The following is an 18,710-nucleotide window of genomic DNA, read 5'->3' as shown; positions in this document are numbered from 1 at the left end:
AGGCTGGTCGAGCACATCTCAGAAGGTATGCTTCCAGAAACTCAGTGTGGCTATCGGAAGACTAGATACACATTCCGCTCAGTTGCTACGCATTGCCGAGAGGCAAGAAGGAGCAGCAACAGCAAAGTCAACATTTCTCTCGTGTGAAGCTTTCCCACATTTGAAAATAAAGAACAGAGCGAAAAATGGTGACAGCGCGTGTGTAGAAATTGGCGACGTGAAGAGGGGGCTGGACGAAACGCTAGCTCATTACCACAGAAGCTAACCGCGGACGTTAGCACGGAAGCTAACTGCGAAAAGTCGCTACGCAGCTGGAACCCACGACCAGAGACCAACCAAACGCCAGCGAGCGTGAGGGAGCTGGTAAACCCACTTGCCACTTTAGAAACACCCAGCAGCAAGCCCACTGGACACGTCACAAACTAGCATACAACCGGCTAGCAGCGAGACCCGACAAAATGCCACCCAAACAGAAGCAAGACACAAAGCAGGAAGAGGATTCCCTGACCCTCACTCAAGTAAACGAATTACTCCAGCAACAAAAAGAGCTTTTTACGGCACTCTTGCAACAACAACAGGAAAATTTCAAAGGATTTGTCAAGATGATAATAGACTCAACAAACTCACGACTTGACACTTTTACCAGGGAAGTCCAAGAAATAAAAACCAGCATCAACTTTACCCAAAAAGAGGTAGACGACATTAAAAACAAATCTAATCAGTCAAACTGGCCATTCCAAAGACATGCAAACAGAATTCTACAAAGTATGTGACGGCATGCTTGTATTAACAGACAAGGTGGACTACTTGGAAGGACAGTCAAGAAGAAACAACTTAGTAATTGATGGAATTGAGGAAAAACCGGGAGAAACGTGGACTGAAACAGAGGAAAAAGTTCAAAAAATCCTCAAGGAGAAGCTGCTGATACAGGGGCAAATTGAGGTGGAGAGAGCTCACCGCACAGGAAGACAAGAACCTGGAAGACCGGGACAAAGGCTAGTTGTGGTGAAATTTCTAAAATACAAGGACAGATCAAGGATCCTACAAAAAGCTAAATACTTAAAAGGCTCCAACATCTACATCAACGAAGACTTTACAGATGCCGCACCACAAAAAAGAAAAGAACTCCTCCCAAAATTAAAAGCTGCATGTGACAGAGGGGAAACTGCCTACTTAAGACATAACAAACTTATCGTCCACCCCCGTACCAGTACTCCAACACAACAGACCCTACTGAAGCAGGAAATTCACACACCAAAAAACATGGACTTCGAACCCTTTGATGACTTCCAACCCTACTGACCGAGGGAGCCAGCGACGACCGGCCGTGAGGGAGCCAGTGATGACCGCGTGGAAGCCAGCGACGACTGCAGGGAAGCCAGCGACCGTGAGGAAGCCGGGAGACAACCAGCCTGCGACCACCGCGAGGGAGCCAGCGACGACCACAAGGGAGCCAGAGACGACCGAGAGGAAACCAGCGATGACTGCAGGGGAGCCAGTGACCGCGAGGGAGCCGGGAGACAGCGAGCCTGAGGCAGCCGGGAGACAACCAGCCAGCGGACGTGAGAGAGCCGGGAGGCAGCCAGCCGGCGAGCGTGAGGGAGTCGGCGACGAACGCAAGGGAGCCAGCGACCACGAGGGACCCAATGATGACGGCGAGAGAGCGAGCGACGACAGCGAGGGAACCAACGACGGCCGTGAGGGAGCCATCGACGACCGCGTGGGAACGGGATATTCACATCCCAAAAACATGAACTTCCAACCCTTTGAAGATATTGACTATAAGCCATTCGATCCCAAGAACAATTTGGACCCAGACAATAACTTCTTCAACAACAAAGGGTAACAAACTCTGACTATTACCTGGATGAACAATTCAACACTAATATAAAATTGGAAAATGCACTTTCGGTAATACACTTAAACAGTAGAAGTCTCTATAAAAGTTAGTTAGTGAGTTCCGCCCGTTCCTATTTGGAACATTGGGCGACGAGTTTCCTCCATTTGGTCCGGTCACTGGCGACCCTTCTTGCTCCATGCCAGCTGACACCCATCTCACTGAGGTCTTCTTTGGCAGTCTGTCTCCACGTCTTCTGTGGCCTACCTCTCTTCCTCTTTCCACCCTCTGGCATCCAGTCCATGGCCACACTTGCCGGTCTCTCTCTTGGCAGTCGGAGTACTTCTCCTTTTCAGAGACAATGTCTGACAGTTCAGGCACTCCTGCCTTCTTCATCACCTCCTCGTTGGTGATGTGGTCTCTCCATGAGATCCTCAGGATGGATCTCAGGCAACGCCGATGGGAGACATCTAACTTGTTGGTTATGTTGGCTGTCTTCATCCATGTCTCACAGGCGTAAATCGCTGTTGGGATAACCACTGACATATAGAGGCGTAGCTTGGTGGTCGTAGTGATGGCTTTCGATGACCAGATGTTGCGGAGGCGTTGGAACACTCCCGCAGCTTTACCAAGTCTACTGTTGACGTCTTTCTCCACACCACCTGTATTTGAGATGTTACTCCCAAGATATGTGAAGCTGTCAATGTACTCTATGTCATGTTGGTGTAGAGTGAGTGGTTGAAGGTGTTGGTGCTGTCCGACGGCCATGGCCTTGGTCTTTTCCTGGCTAATTCGCAAACCGACCTTAACTCCGTGCTCATACAGATTATTGGTCAACTCCTGGAGTGCCGGCTGGGTGTGACATAACAGGGCCAAATCATCTGCAAATTCCAGGTCAGCTAGTCTGCTCCCTCCCCACTTGATGCCAACTTTTGCTCCTGTGATGGACTTCCTCATCACAAAGTCGATTATGATAATGAAGAGTAGGGGTGACAGAATGCAACCCTGTCTTACACCAGTGACAATGTCAAAATCGTCAGTTGTGCCACTGTTGGTTTTGACACAACAGGTTGAGTTGTGGTACAATGACCTGAAGATGTTGATGTACTTGAGGGGTACACCATACAGCTGGACGATCTGCCACAGTAACTCCCGGTGGATGCTGTCGAAGGCTTTCTTGAAATCGATATAGTTCATTCACTTCATAAATACTATGTACAGCAACAGCTTTTTCCCAGTAATCCTGAAACCTAGCAGAATAACAGTTGACACGGCCACATTAATAGATAACATATTTCTAAATAATATTGATCATAAAATGGAAAGTGGACTTCTCATTACTGACATAAGTGACCACCTACCTGTTTTTGCAGTTTTTCATAATTATTTTGATAGAAAAGCTAAATCAACAACTCGTATAACAGAAATAAGATTAAGAACCCAACGTTCCATCGATGCCTTTAAGCAAGACCTAGAAAAACAAAACTGGACAGAGGTCTACTCAAACGAAGACCCAAATACAGTGTTTGAAGTATTTCAGTCTACCATAATCTCCTTGTATGATAAACATTTTCCATTAACTAAAGTCTCCAAAAAGTATAAAGACCCAAGTAAGCCATGGATAACAAAAGGCATAGAAAACGCATGTAAAAAGAAAAACAATTTATATAAATTGTTTTTAAAATTCAGAACTGAAGAAGCAGAAAAAATATAAGACCCATAAAAATAAACTAGTAAATATTATAAGAACCAGTAAAAGAGATCATTATCATGCACTATTGGAGCAGAATAAATGTAACACAAGAAATATGGAAAATACTTAACCAAGTAATCAGAAATAGTCCTAAAAAATGGATTATCCAGAGTATTTTATCAGAGGCAAAAATACTATTTTGAAAAAAACTGCAGGAATAGCAACTGAATTTAAGGAGTATTTTGTCAACATCGGCAGTAACCTAGCAAAACAAATTCCTGATCCAACAAACTTGTTTGAAATAGATATGTAGAAAAAAATCCTCCATGCTGTTCCTTACTGCTGTAAAACAAGAAGTATCAAATATTATAAAAACTTTAAAAAATAAAAAGTCAACTGATTGCTTTAATATTGATATGACAATAATCAAGCAGATTATAGAATATGTAGTGCGACCTTTCACACACATATGCAACCTGTCATTCAAAGCTGGTATCTTTTCATCAAAAATGAAAATTGCTTAAGTTATTCCAATCTATAAAAGTGGAGAAAGACATCTGTTTACAAATTATAGACCAATATCACTACTACCACAATTTTCAAAAATATTAGAAAAACTATTTTCTCGCAGACTTGATAGCTTTATACAAAAGCATGCGCTGTTAAGTGAGAATCAATATGGCTTCAGGGAAAAACGGACCACCTCAATGGCAGTTATGGAGTTTGTAGAAGCAATAGCCACTAATATAGACATCAAAGAATTTACTGTTGGGGTTTTCCTAGATCTAAAAAAAGCTTTTGACACAATAGATCACAGTATATTATTGAAAAAACTAGAAAGATATGGCATTAGAGGTGTAGCTTATAAATGGATAAAAAGTTATTTAGAAAACAGATATCAGTACGTGCAACTCAACAATAAAAAAACAAATCAACTGAAAATCACTCACGGAGTTCCTCAGGGGTCAGTGCTTGGTCCAAAACTATTCATCTTATATATAAATGATATCTGCAAGGTCTCAAAACAATTTAAATGTGTCCTATTTGCTGATGATACAACTTTCTACTGTTCTGGAATAAATCTGAAACAGCTCCTGACAACCGTAGAAAACGAATTAAATTAAAGAACTGGTTCAACAGAAATAAATTGTCACTTAACCTGAAAAAATCGAAGTTAATTGTTTTTGGCACAAGACCAATCAAACATCAAGCTAAAATTATGGTAAACTCAATTGAAATAGAAAAAGCGTATGAAACCAAGTTTCTCGGATTAGTAATAGACTCAAAACTATGTTGGAAACCACATATCGATAACGTAAAAAGAAAAATAGCCAAGACCGTAGGGATCCTCTACAAAACCAAGGAAGTGCTAAATAAGAGATCTTTGTACACATTATATTCTTCATTATTATTACCATATATAACCTACTGTGTGGAAATATGGGGAAATGCCCGCAAAACAAACACACTCCCTATTCTCAAACTACAAAAAAAAGCAATTTGAATCATTAATAGATCAAAATATACGGAACTCACAAATCCACTATTTATCAAATTAAATACGATGAAATTTTATGACCTGGTTGACTTTAAAATCGCCCAATTAATGTACAAAGCACACAATAACCTGCTCTGCCAAAACATTCTGAAGTTTTTCGAAATTCGAGAAAGCAACTATGAATTAAGAGGTACCAACTTTTTCAAAAAACTCAAAACAAGAACAAACATCAAGCAAAGAAGTGTATCTAGCAAAGGTGTTAATCTGTGGAATAATCTCAAAACGGACCTGAAAATGAGTAAATCGCTTGCCGAGTTCAAAAACTAATTAAAAAAATAGTACAAACAACCTACATCAATCAGAGTTAAAATGATAAATTCTAAACATTAAATATAATTATAAATCAGAACTAAGTTGATAAATAGAGAAAGGTATTGAAATATCCATTATGAATACAAGAGAAAATTGACACAAGAGTGCCAGGGTGAGGATGTATATAATCCTGATACAAACCAAAAGTTGTAAAAATATCACGGTTAAGGGTGAAGTATGAGCCTTAATGGAGACTTCTTCTTACTTTTTCTTTTCTGATTGATATAAAAATGATTTAGTAGATATAAACACATAACGGGGTAGGACTAGATAAGTTTTTTACTTCATCCTACTCCCTTGAACATAATAACTGTGTTGAATAAAGACTGATTTCTTTCTTTTTACTTTTTTATCTACCTTATTTTCTGTCAAATTATTACTGTATATGTTTTATGTTCAATAAACAAACAAACATGATCTTTGTTTTAAGACAGCTAATGGAGAAAAGCAGAGAACATCACAAGGACCTATACAAAGCCTTCATCGATCTCAGCAAAGCCTTTGACATCATCAACCGTGAGTTACTCTGGAAACACCTCTCTAAACTTGGGGTGCCACCCAAGTTTCTCTGCATCCTCCAGCAGCGGCATGATGGGATGAAAGCCAGAGTGCTCATCGGAGGACTCCAGTCAGAGCTCTTCAAGGTGAACGTTGGGGTAAAGCAGGGCTGTGTCTTGGCTCCAGTGCTTTTTAACACCCTCGTATCTGCCATCACGTGCCTCTTCCACCATGGCATGGGACATGAAGACGGTGTCCATATGGAGTACCGCCTAGACGGAAGCCTCTTGAACATCAGACGGCTCAAGGCTCACACAAAGATAAAAATCTTTCAGATCTGTGAGCTTTAGTATGCTGATGACTGCACTATACTAGCTCACAGCTCAAACTCTATGCAGCACACCCTGGACACCATTTCCAGTCTGTACCAAACCTTTGGTCTTCAGCTCAACATAAAAAAAAAACCTAGGTCATGTTCCAACTCGCTACCCCAACTTCCACATCCCCCAGCTTTCACATTAATGGCACTCCACTAAACGTAGTGGACTATTTCACCTACCCTGGCTCCACTTTGTCCTCAAACTGCTCCCTTGACACTGAAGTCCACACCCGTATCTATAAAGCATCATCATCGTTTGGTCGCGTACGCAGCAGGGTCTTCGAAAACCGAAACCTGAAGATCTGTACCAAGATCGCCGTGTACAATGCAGTATGTCTCTCCACTCTGCTCTATGGGTCAGAGTCAATGACCCCATACCGCCGGCACATTACTACCCTGGAAGCCTTCCACATTCGCTGCCTGCAAAAAATTCTTGGCCTGTCCTGGGAAGATCGAGTTCCCCATACAGACATCCGTAAAAGCACCAATTCCATCTGCATGGAAGCGGCCGTGGCGAACAAACATCTTCAGTGGATCAGACACACCATTTGCATGCCCGACAATCGCCTGTCCTGCCAGGTCCTCGATGGCCAACTGAGAGGTGCAAAGCTTTCTGTTGGGGGGCAAAAGTGGTGCCTCAAGGACTACAGCAGGTGTTGTTTTATTTTTAGTGATAACCTTTACAATATTAGAATTCTAGGGGGCAGTGTTGCCTTGAGGAAGGGGGTATATAGCACGGGTTTTATGTAATGTGTGGGAGGTGATCCTTCTGTGGGTTAAGGTGGACAGTCGCAAAAATAAAGAGTTCTACGACCATCATACAAGTGGAGTTATTATTCGGATTAACACTGGTAGCAGAGGATGGTTAGCAACTACAGAATCCCGCCACCTTTTGAAGAGGGAAAACCCTAATAGAGCTGGAAGAATGAATTCGGAATTTGGACAAGAGTCACCGACTTGGAGAAGAAGAAGCAAGCCCGCGATATTCACATATGTGGAAATACAAAATGGAGCTGCTCGACGCTGTTTTAGCTTTCAAGCTGTTGGATACGGCGCGCCTGGATAGGACAGACAGATAACTGGCTTTAACAGCATGCAGTGACTTTCATTCATTCATTCATTCATCTCCCTAACCGCTTGATCCTCACTAGGGTCGCGGGGGGTGCTGGAGCCTATCCCAGCTGTCTTCGGGCAGTAGGCGGGGGACACCCTGAATCGGTTGCCAGCCAATCGCAGGGCATACAGAGACGAACAACCATTCGCACTCACACTCACACCTAGGGACAATTTAGAGCGTCCAATCAGCCTACCATGCATGTTTTTGGAATGTGGGAGGCATGCAGTGACTTAACATTCGCTAATATGAAGTCGGCGCTGAAGAGGATATTTGGCGCGAGTGCGGGGACGGAGGGCATTAAACAGGAAACAGTGTATCCTACGGAGCAGCGAAGAAAAAAGAGCGGTGACTGGCAAAAAAAAACCCTCGACAGAAAACCCCACAGATCGGCACTAATCCGCTTGACAAGTATGGACGGCGATCGAAATTTGCAGTATGCCAAAGCACCTTTCATTGGGCAAAAGACTGCCCACACAAAAGTGAGAATGTAAGAATAACGGAGGATGATCAAACGGAAATGGATGAGTGTAATGTTACACTGCTCACCAAGAAATTGCCTACAGATGCAGAAATACTAATGACAGAATGTTTTGGCACCGCTATAATAGACACTGCTTGTACTAGAACAGTCTGTGGACAACAACGGCTTGAACACTATTGTACGGCGTTGGGAAAGAATAATGCAAATACTATGAGAGAGACAGAAAAGCCAAGTCACAGGCCATTTAAGTTTGGAGATGGAAAAGTGGTCTATTCGGTGAAAAGTGTGAAGATACCGGCTACGATTGGGCACACAAAGTGTCACATAGAAACTGAAGTTGTACCTGTCAAAATTCCACTGCTTTTGAGCAAAGCATCACTGAAAAGAGCTGGAACTGTTTTGGACATGGAGCATGACAGTGCAGTAATGTTCAGGCAGCCTGTTAAACTGGACTTTACTAGCTCTGGACATTACTGTGTTAGCATTTTGGCCAGTGACAATATAAATGACAACATGGAGCCCATATCGGCTACTGAAGATGAGATACTGACAATAACAGATGAAATGAAAACCGATGAAAAGATGAGAGTTTTAGTGAAGCTCCACAAGCAATTTGGACATGCCTCTGCTGACAAGCTGCATAGACTCTTAAGTACTTCTGGCAACAAGGACACTGGCTGTGTCACCTTGCTACATAAGGTAGTGAGTCAATGTGAGGTATGTAAGAAATATTGCCGTGTCAAACCAAAACCTGCTGTTGGCTTACCACTTGCATCAACATACAATGAAACTGTTGCTGTGGATTTGCATGAGCTCGAGCCAGGAGTGTGGTACCTACATATTATTGACCAGCTCACTCGTTTCAGCGCAGGAAGTGTCCTGACTACCAAGAAGTCCTCTGAGATTGTGAAGCATTTTATACATGACTGGATCAGTGTGCACGGCCCCCCAAAAAGACTGTTCAGTGACAATGGTGGGGAGTTCAACAATGAAGAAGTGAGAGACATGGCTGAGAATTTCAACATTGAAGTGAAGACAACAGCTGCCTACAGTCCTTGGAGTAATGGGCTGTTAGAACAACACAATCAAATGCTAACTGAGATTATAATGAAAGTAAAAACAAGCACTGGATGCGACTGGAGCACTCAAGAAAGGGCTGCGTCACACAGATGCGAAGTATGAACTGGGTGACAAGGTTTACTACAAGCGGTTGGACTGTCCAAAATGGAAAGGGCCAGGGCCCATTCAATGACACCAGCGGGCAGCTGGTGCCCCCCTGGTATCCGGTTTCCCTTGCTCCATCTGTGGTTGAGTTTGCGGCTCAAGGATCGGTCTCTATGCCCACGAGAAGTGGCACCAGCGACAGAGCTGCTTTATTAAATATGTTTTTGTTGCTCTGAAAAAATGGGAGCTGAGGTGGTGTTTTTTAAAACGCACCATTTATTCATGGTTTTCAGTCTCAACAAATACAGGTACGTCTTTGTCCGTCTCTGTGCCTTCTCTTCTTTCGTCCAACTCAAGAGGCGTTCATGACCGCCTCAGAAAAACGTAAATTAACGATTACTTCAATGAAACTACGAAAACTGAAAATAATGCATCAGAACACAAAATCAAGCGAGGAAATCACAAAATAAATTGTAGTGCCCCCCTAACAGGATTTATTTTGTGATTTCATTGTTTGTGAATACACATCAAAGAAATAAATAACAAACTTCTCGGGGTGTTCACACGGCAACTTTTACTCTGGTGCAGCACCGAGGCTGCCCCCGTAGAGCGTTCACACTTAAAGTTATACCGGTGTAGCCCCTGAAAACAGCTTAAACCGGAGAAAATTCAATCCTGCTCAGGAGGTGGTTTAAAAATTTACTCCGGAGTAAATGCTAGTTTGCGAGGCAGCACCGATATATAATGGGACGTGTGAACGCTACAGGGGTAGACTCGCTACGCGTGAGAAGAGTTGATTACATAAGGGTAGAATGCATTGCTTTTGTGCTCTGTTGTACTTCCGTCATCTTTCCTTTTGTAGGAGACTGGACTGTGTTGGAGTTGTTTGTGTTGTTTGTTTCTTTGTTGTGTGTTCACCTCGCCGCGCAAAATTACCCATAGAATTTATTTTGTGATTTCCTCTCTTGGTTTTCTGTTTGGCACATTACGTTTGCTTTTCTGAGATTCATTGAAGTCATTGTTGATTTACGTGTTCGGGTTCAGTCATTGAACGTCTCTCGAGCAGGGAGGCACGGAGACGGAGAAAGAGAAGGACGTGCCTGTAGTTGTTTGAGTTAAACAAATTAATAAAGTGCATGTTTTAAAAAGAACCTATAGGACAGCTCTCTTTGTTTCGGAACTGCAACACTTTCTCTCTCCCATCCTTTTACGGTGTCTGATAGACCACAGCGTTGATTTGTCTGGATAAGTACAAACCATGGTTTTTCGACATATCACAAACAAGGCGGGGAAAAGTAATTACACTTTACATACAGTATGCGCATGTTTTACTTCCGCATTATTATTAGCGTATTGTACAGCACCTTGTATGCAGTGCTGGCTGTTTGAAAGTGCTCTATAAATACAGTTGAGTTGAGTATTGCACGGCCGCAGAAAGTGCCGTGTGAACGCAACTGGGGCATCCAATATGTGAATAAAATTACAAAGTAGGTCATTCATTGAAGTTGCGCCACATAATCCAGTGTGCCTTTTAGTGTGGAAAATACAATATATATTTAAAATAAAAATATTTGGGAGGAGAAGCAAAAGGTCTTCAAAGACAACAAGAACAGAGCCCTTCTAAAGCACATCTTTTACATTTGACAGTAATTTTCTTTGAGAGGTGAGGTTTCTTACCTACAATCAGGTCAACGCCCCAGTTTTTGTTTTTCACGTGTTCTTCAAACAGGTCAATAACAGCTGCTAAGGCAGTTGGATCCTTCAGGATGGGACATATATCTCTGCAGGAGACCAAAAACATTACATTATGCGCATAGATATTTGTCGATGTCTTCAGGCCTAGACTCATCAAATCTGTCAAATATTGATCAGATATGATCATGTGGGTCATGCTTCAGGGGCTTTTGTAGTCAAGGCCATGCCAAATTGTAAATTAAATTCAAACTGGCAGACTTCCTGTTCAGCATATGACTCCAAGATTGTTTTGTGTACCATCAGAGAGTGAAACCACAAAAATGTCTCATCGCATTATTACTTATGCAGAAAAAATTAATGGATTACTAGTTTTGGAATCAGTCAACTGTCATAGTCCTGTTCAAATGAGTGGAAAGTGGTGAACAAAATTATTGCAAAATATCAACATTATTACACATGACAATTTGACATTTTAGTTCAGATTTTGGCAAGGATCATGCAAGTTGATACACGTGATTTGCTTTTGCGGTCCACGGAAAAAGACGTGGCAGGCCGGATCTGGCCCCCGGGCCTTGAGTTTGACACCAGTGCTCAAATGGCCCCTGTGCACACTGCCTCCTCCCATGGCTCCTTAGAACATCAAACCTGTTATTTCAATCATACTAGCTCCGTCTAAAATACATCACCTCTGTGCTTTAATTAAAAAAAAGCCTTGTTACGCATTTTACAATTTTTGTAATTATGTATTTTGTGTTATAAAAACATTCTTTTTTTTCAAACACTCAAAATGTTCAGAGGCATCTGTGCTATCCATACATATATAGTTTTTATTAGTTCTTTGGGATTTTTTATTCTTTATTTTTTGTAAAAGGAAAAAAAAATTGTGTCTGGAGGTCCCAAACAAGCCCTACTAACAATCCCGACCGGACGTGTTCATGTAAAACGCATTGGTTTGAAGCCTCCTGCAAAAAGGCAAACTCATTTGCGATCCTCTGGCGCCACCTAAAAGTTGCACAATTGGAATGACCTCAACCCAACAATGTGGCACGCTTACGTGTGTCCAAGCGAAAACAAAGCGATTGACGTAAAAATCGCGTGAAATGCATGTATACATATTAGGTTTACGATGCATTCAAAAATATGAATTATAATGGGTCTCTATGGTGCAAAACATGTAAATTGCAAAGATTACGGTATCAAAACCTTTTTTATTATTGCTGCAATCCCTGAGAATTATCAGACGGTGACGTCATGAAATTTAGGCCATTTTAGAACCCCTCCATACGTTTCAGCTCTCTTGTGCTTTTCTGAATGCCTTTGCCTTTGATTCAAAGACATCATTTTACATTTATCGCAAGCGGTGCACTACGAGGGTTAATGCACACAATCTCATCTACATTAAACATCAGACTTCTGATAAAAATAATCCCTCATCCTAAGGGGTTAAATTATCTCCACATTTCGCTCTGCTCCTTGCATCACACAACATCATGCGCCGCAGCAAATTCTCAAACAGTTTATTCAGAATGATTTCATCATGGATAATATAATCTGGACGTCTTCTGTATCACTGAAACCTGGCATCGCCAAATTGATTCCCTTAATCAGGGGTGCCCATTACGTCGATCCTGATCTACCGGTAGATGGTAAGACAGGTCCCAAGTAGATCCGAGGAGTGTTGAGGAGAAAAAAAGACCAAAAACCATTTGTGTGTCTTCGTACATGTTAGTAATATATTTTTTTTGTGTTTAATGTACGCTGCACCCTAATCATCCTATCAGTCTCATTTTCACACGTAAAAAAAAAATAATAATGAAATAAAGCAGGTAAATCTTGAATTTATGGTGGTGCGTGATTACGTCACCAGAAATTGTTAGCGCTCAGCAGTCTGCAATTGCAGCCTGTGATCTGAGAGTAAATCCCGGGAGGTTAGTTGATCGAAAAGTAGATCTTTGGTCCAAAAAGGTTGGGCACCCCTGCCTTAAATCAAGCCAATCCACTGGATACAAATACCTCGATCAACACTGCCCCATTGGTAGAGGTGGTGATGTTGCCTCAGTTTTCAAGAGGCACCTCAAACACCTCCATCTCTCATATATATACTGTAAATATATATATATATATATATATTATAAAATAAAAATTTCTTGTCTCACCCCCCTCGGGTGGTGTCCGTCCCTCATTCAGCTCGGGTCCTCACCAGAGGCCAGGAAGCTTGAGGGTTCTGCGCAGTATCCTTGCTGTTCCCAGCACTGCACATTTCTGTACTGAGCTGTCCGATGTTGTTCCCTTCAGTTATGGTCCGGTGGTACATCCCGTGTAGGGGCTTGTCCTCCCATGATGGTCCCTCTTCCAGCGGATCATCTTCTGTTCCCCATTGTCTGAGACATTCTCTGAGTACGTCATCCGTTGGAGCCTTCTCCTTGATGTATTCATGGAGCTTGGATGTTTCATCCCGGACAGTAGCTCTCACACTCACTAGTCCCCGGCCTCCTTCCTTTCGGATTGCGTACAGTCTCAGGGTGCTGGATTTGGGATGGAACCCTCCATGCATGGTTAGGAGCTTTCGGGTCTTAACGTCCGTGGTCTGAATCTCTTCCTTTGGCCACCTTATTATTCCTGCAGGGTATCTGATCACTGGCAGGGCATAGCTGTTTATTGCCCGGGTCTTATTCTTGCCATTGAGCTGGCTTCTTAGGACTTGCCTCACTTGATGGAGGTATTTGGCCGTAGCCCCTTTCAAGCTGTCCTCAATGTCTGCTATTGTTCCTTCAGGGAGTGAGACCCCTTCAGTGCGGACTACCTTTCCTCTCTTAGTCACCATCCGACTACATTTCCCAAGCCCTAATGACATCCCGATGTCGCAGCTCTAGATCCTGGTTGTGTGGATCAGGGAGTCTATGTCCCTTTCGCTCTTAGCATACAGCTTTATGTCATCCATGTAGAGGAGGTGACTGATCGTAGCTCAATTTCTAAGGCGGTATCCATAGCCTGTCTTGGTGATTACTTGGCTTAGGGGGTTCAGTCCTATGCAGAACAGCAGTGGGGAAAGTGCATCACCTTGGTATATGCCAGGCTTGCCATTGGCTTCAAGTGTGGTTTTCCACATCCTCATCGAGTTCGCAACAAAGGCTCTTAGGGTCCTGTTCACCTTATACAACTCCAAGCATTCAGTGATCCATGTATGTGGCATCGAGTCATAGGCTTTCTTGTAATCAATCCAGGCGGTGCACAGGTTGGTACGTCGGGACCTGCAATCTTGTGCAACTGTTCTGTCAACCAGGAGCTGATGTTTGGCTCCTCTGGTATTTCTACCAATGCCCTTCTGCGCTTAGCTCATGTATTGATCCATGTGTCCACTTATCTTAGCCGCAATGATGCCTGATATGAGCTTCCATGTTGTGGAGAGACAGGTTATTGGCCGATAGTTGGATGGGACTGCACCCTTTGAGGGATCCTTCATGATCAGGATCGTTCGCCCTTCGGCTAGCCATCCTGGGTGAGTCCCATCCCTCAGCAGCTGGTTCATTTGTGCTGCTAGGCGCTCATGGAGTGCTGTGAGTTTCTTTAGCCAGTAAGTGTGGACCATGTCCGGGCCTGGTGCTGTCCAGTTCTTCATATCTGAGACTCTTTCCTGTATGTCTGCCACTGTTATGGTAACTGGGTTCTGTTCAGGGAGGTTGCTGTGCTCCTCTCTCAGGGTCACCAGCCACTGTGCACTGCTGTTATGTGCAACCTCCTTCTCCCATATGCCTTTCCAGTACCTTTCAGTTTCCAGTCCTGGTGGGTCAGCTCTGTTGTTAGGACCCTGCCACTGAGCGTACACTTTCGCAGGTTGTGTTGCGAACAGCCTGTTTTATTTGTCTGGCCTCATTCTCTTTCGTGTACCGCTTTAAGTGGCTGGAGAAGGCTTGGAGCCTTTGTTTGGCAGTTTCGAGTGCTTCAGGTATGGTCATCTGGATGTACCTCTCGGGTATCTGCCTTTTCCTCACACTGCTCTGGGCCTCCGTCAATTGACTAACATCTTTCCGAGTCGCCTTGATCTTAGCCTCCATCCGTCTTTCCCATGGTGGGTAACGCATCTCATGGCTTCCATGGTTGCTCTTATAGCCAAGCATCTCAAGCATCACTGATGGTGAAGCGTATATCAGCTCATTGTTTTCTGTGATCATTACGGTACGGAATTCCCCACAGTTCTGCATTCACACTTTCCATGAGACTTTCAGGTGGTACTTTACATAGCCGTTGTAATCGGTTTCTAGGTTGCCCAGCTTTCATTCTCGCCATGATCTTAGCTTTCAGGTCAGTTGCTGCCTCGCTCTGCATTTCATTCATTGGGGCTGGCCACCCAATCTCATCTGCATACATTGGGTCTTGCCTCCCAATCTCTGGTATGACCTCCTCCTCTGATCTGGCAGCCTGGGGCCCTTCACCATGGAACCTGCGTTGTACCTCATCAATCTGAAGTTGTGACAGCAGTTGCCGTTTGTTGATGTTGGAACACTGAGCTACTAGTTCAGCTAGTTGAGCTACTCATGGTCAACCGTGACTGTGGGTTTCAAAACCAAAGTAGGTTAACCATTTACCCCACATTCTCTGCATGTAAACCCTCTGACTTGGGTTGCTTGAGTAGTAGCATTCCAACTGAGCCATGTTATCGCATCTCGCCCATCTCCCTTCCAGTAGCCCATTTCTCATCAATGTGCTCTGGTTCCCCAGCACCTGATGTAGACCTTGTTTGGCCGGGCGACGTCTGAGCCGGCATGTCATTCATTTTACTGTCTCTCATCATTGTATGAGGTAGGCATTAGCGTGGAGGATCTTGCCCAAGGACCCACACTGGACTGGGTCCTGGACACTGGGCAAGATCCTTTAAAACGATTACAATATTTAATTCATTCATTCATTCATCTTCCGAGCCGCTTGATCCTCACTAGGGTCGCGGGGGGTGCTGGAACTTATCCCAGCTGTCTTCGGGCAGTAGGCGGGTGACACCATGAATCGGTTGCCAGCCAATCGCAGGGCACACAGAAACGAACAACCATCCGCACTCACACTCACACCTAGGGACAATTTAGAGTGTTCAATCAGCCTGCCACGCATGTTTTTGGAATGTGGGAGGAAACCGGAGCTCCTGGAGAAAACCCACGCAGGCCCGGGGAGAACATGCAAACTCCACACAGGGAGGCCGGAGCCGGAATCGAACCCGGTACCTCTGCACTGTGAAGCCGACGTGCTAACCACTGGACTACCGGGCCGCCTACAATATTTAATCTTGATTAAAAATGCAACTGTCATAATTAACACATAATTACTCACACATTTTGTATCGTTTCTAATTTTCCTTTTATATTTTTTGTCCTATTTTCTCCCGTTTTAATGCTCTCATCAACATGGAATCATGGATCAGTCTTCTATGTGCAAAATGCAAATATTTACTGAAACAACAATTTAGATTTTCAATTTTACATGAACATTTTTCACTTGGAGCAGTTATTCACACATAATCTCTCCCACAATATTACTGTCCATCAACAACAGTGAAAAATAAATAAATAAATAAATAAATAAAATGTTTTGTCACACAACAGCTGCTTTAAATGCTCTTTTTAGGGAATCAAAACAGAGCAATATAAAATTATTGAGTGCACATCTAAGGTAAACTATTCAGCCGATAGTGGATTCAAGCCATGGTTGCATACTTCATTTTTCTCAAGTTTGCTTTGAACGCAGTGGTCAGGCTATGTTGATTCTGTTGGTCCTTCTTGCCCGGAAGTCTCTCTCTGGTTTTGTATAGACATCATTTTGGATGAATACACTTGGTTCGAGGCACAACACTGGAGACATTTTCTTATTTTCAGTGTGGTCGCTGCCACTGCACTGCTGAACTCTCTACGTGCCTCAGCGCACCGTCACTGTCAGACGAACACAGGGAAGCTCCACCCCTTTTATTTATATCGACACGGAACACGGTAACCTTCCACACAAAATAATTCCAAACAAGTAACAATCGTGTCAGTGGCATACATCATATTCAACAGGCTACCTGCTCTTTGTTCACCAGTGTTGTCATCGAACCAAGTGTAGTCATCTGAAATGATGAACACTCGGGCACCCTAGGTATCCAACCTCAGTACAGGCATTCAGATTGAACATTCCATTACCAATTAAAATGCCTCTCAAATATGACATTTTGAGCTCCTCTCCTAATTTCAAAAGATTCTTGAAAATGAATTTCAGTTATCTCTCAATCAAACCAGACCTGCAGGACACTAGAGCACTGCAAGTATCCAACAAGACCATTCGGATCTGACGTCGGCCTCTGAAAAGTGACAAGATGGCCTGCGTTCTGACATGACTTGCATTCTAACATGTTGATCTTTTCGCCCATTTATAGAACATCCTAAAGGAAGGAATCCAGCACCCTTCTTTTCTCCACCCAGACCACCCTCGTCCGGATCCGATTTTGCATTTTGAAATAAAAGGCTTCTGAAAATTGTCATGTTAAATTTATTTCGAACAAGTTGGCCTGAATGCCTAACATGTTGACATTTTCGACCGTTCCTACAAATTGAAAGTTTGTTATCCCGTGAAGGCTGTAGGTCTGAGGATAACTACAGCTCTCCGGCTTTCCAACGTGACACCTCCCATTCAAATCTGATTATGCATTTGGGAATAAGAGGCCCCTGAAATGTGGCAAGATGACCTGGGTCCCGACAAGTTGATGTCAACACGTTGACATTTTTTACCGTTTTGAAAAAATTCCTAAAAATCGAAAGTTTGTTATCTCGTGAGGGCTGTAGGTCTGGGGATAATTGCAGCTTTTCAGCTTTCCAATGTGACACCTGCCGTCCAAATCTGAATATGCATTTGGGAATAAGTGGTCTCTGAAATGTGGCAAGATGATCCTATTTCCAACAAGTTGACATTTTTGACCGTTTCGAAAAAAAAAATCCTAAAAATTAAAATTTGTTATCCCGTGAGGGCTGTAGGTCTGGGGATAACTACAGCTCTCCGGCTTTCCAACATGACACCTCCCGTCCGAATCTGATTATGCATTTGGGAATGAGAAGCCTCTGAAATGTGGCAAGATGACCTGGGTCCAGACAAGTTGATGTGAACATGATGACATTTTTGACCGTTTTAAAAAAAATTCCTAAAAATTTTAAATTTGTTATCCTGTGAGGGCTGTAGATCTGGGGTTAACTACAGCTTTCCAACGTGACACCTATAGAATAAGAGGCCTCTGAAATGTGGCAAGTTACATATGAAATATACAGCATCGTAGATGTTTCAGTGGGTGGGCGTATCTTTTTTGACGACATAAGGAGAGTTTCCGGGTAACTTGTGCACATACGTGGTTCATCCAAAAATTAAACTGGAGATCAGTAACTAATGCACGTTTTGTAGCGTTATTTCGTAATTCTTTGGTCACTACCACAAGGCACCAAAATTTATCGGAGTAATATATTCATGTTAAAACTATTATAGTCCAGTTACCTGAACAAAATGCCCTTCTTCGGAAAGTCAGGAAAAGAATGGATATGTCGACGAACCAGTTGAATTTTGGATTCTGAGCGTCCTTCCATTAAACTGAATAGCACTGATCCCGCTGCAGTATGAAGTTTGTTGTGAGTTGATAACTGACTGACCTTGGCCAACCAGGCTGCATTCGGAAAAATAACTGCACCAGAAGTGTACGGCAAGCCTACTTGGACAAACGACAAGCCTCCTTCACGGGACTTCAAACAGATCACTAAATCGCCGCACAGTCTGTGAGGTTCTTCTCAGAACCCCACTGTTTTACGACGCCCATGAGTCTTTTGCCTAGACTTCAGTGCGCGACTCTGGCTCCCACAATTTTAACCAAAATCTGCGGATCTCAGGTTTTATATTCAATCAGCATTTATTTAAATATTCGGGACCCAACTTATTCAGTGATTTATCAACCAGTAGAATAATTTTCAGTAACACTC

The 18,710-nt window shown here is 43.1% G+C and overlaps 1 protein-coding gene across 2 annotated transcripts in view; it reads right to left on the bottom strand.

Annotated features, from left to right (window-relative positions):
• aprt (adenine phosphoribosyltransferase) overlaps nt 1-18,456 on the bottom strand; it is a 42,554-nt gene extending 24,098 nt beyond the window's left edge. For both annotated transcript variants that reach the window (XR_007964999.1, XM_052081181.1), the window contains exons 1-2: nt 18,235-18,456; nt 10,717-10,820 (exon numbers count right to left, since the gene is read on the bottom strand). Coding sequence is in view for 1 of the 2 variants with exons in the window: in XM_052081181.1 (XP_051937141.1) it covers nt 10,717-10,820; nt 18,235-18,323 (193 nt within the window). In the remaining variant the exon portion in view is untranslated. The remainder of the gene's footprint in view (nt 1-10,716; nt 10,821-18,234) is intronic.
• Nucleotides 18,457-18,710: the final 254 nt, after the last annotated feature.

The sequence above is a fragment of the Hippocampus zosterae genome, chromosome 11, assembly GCF_025434085.1.
Source record: "Hippocampus zosterae strain Florida chromosome 11, ASM2543408v3, whole genome shotgun sequence".
Taxonomy (NCBI): domain Eukaryota; kingdom Metazoa; phylum Chordata; class Actinopteri; order Syngnathiformes; family Syngnathidae; genus Hippocampus; species Hippocampus zosterae.
This window is presented reverse-complemented; position numbering and strand designations above follow the sequence as displayed.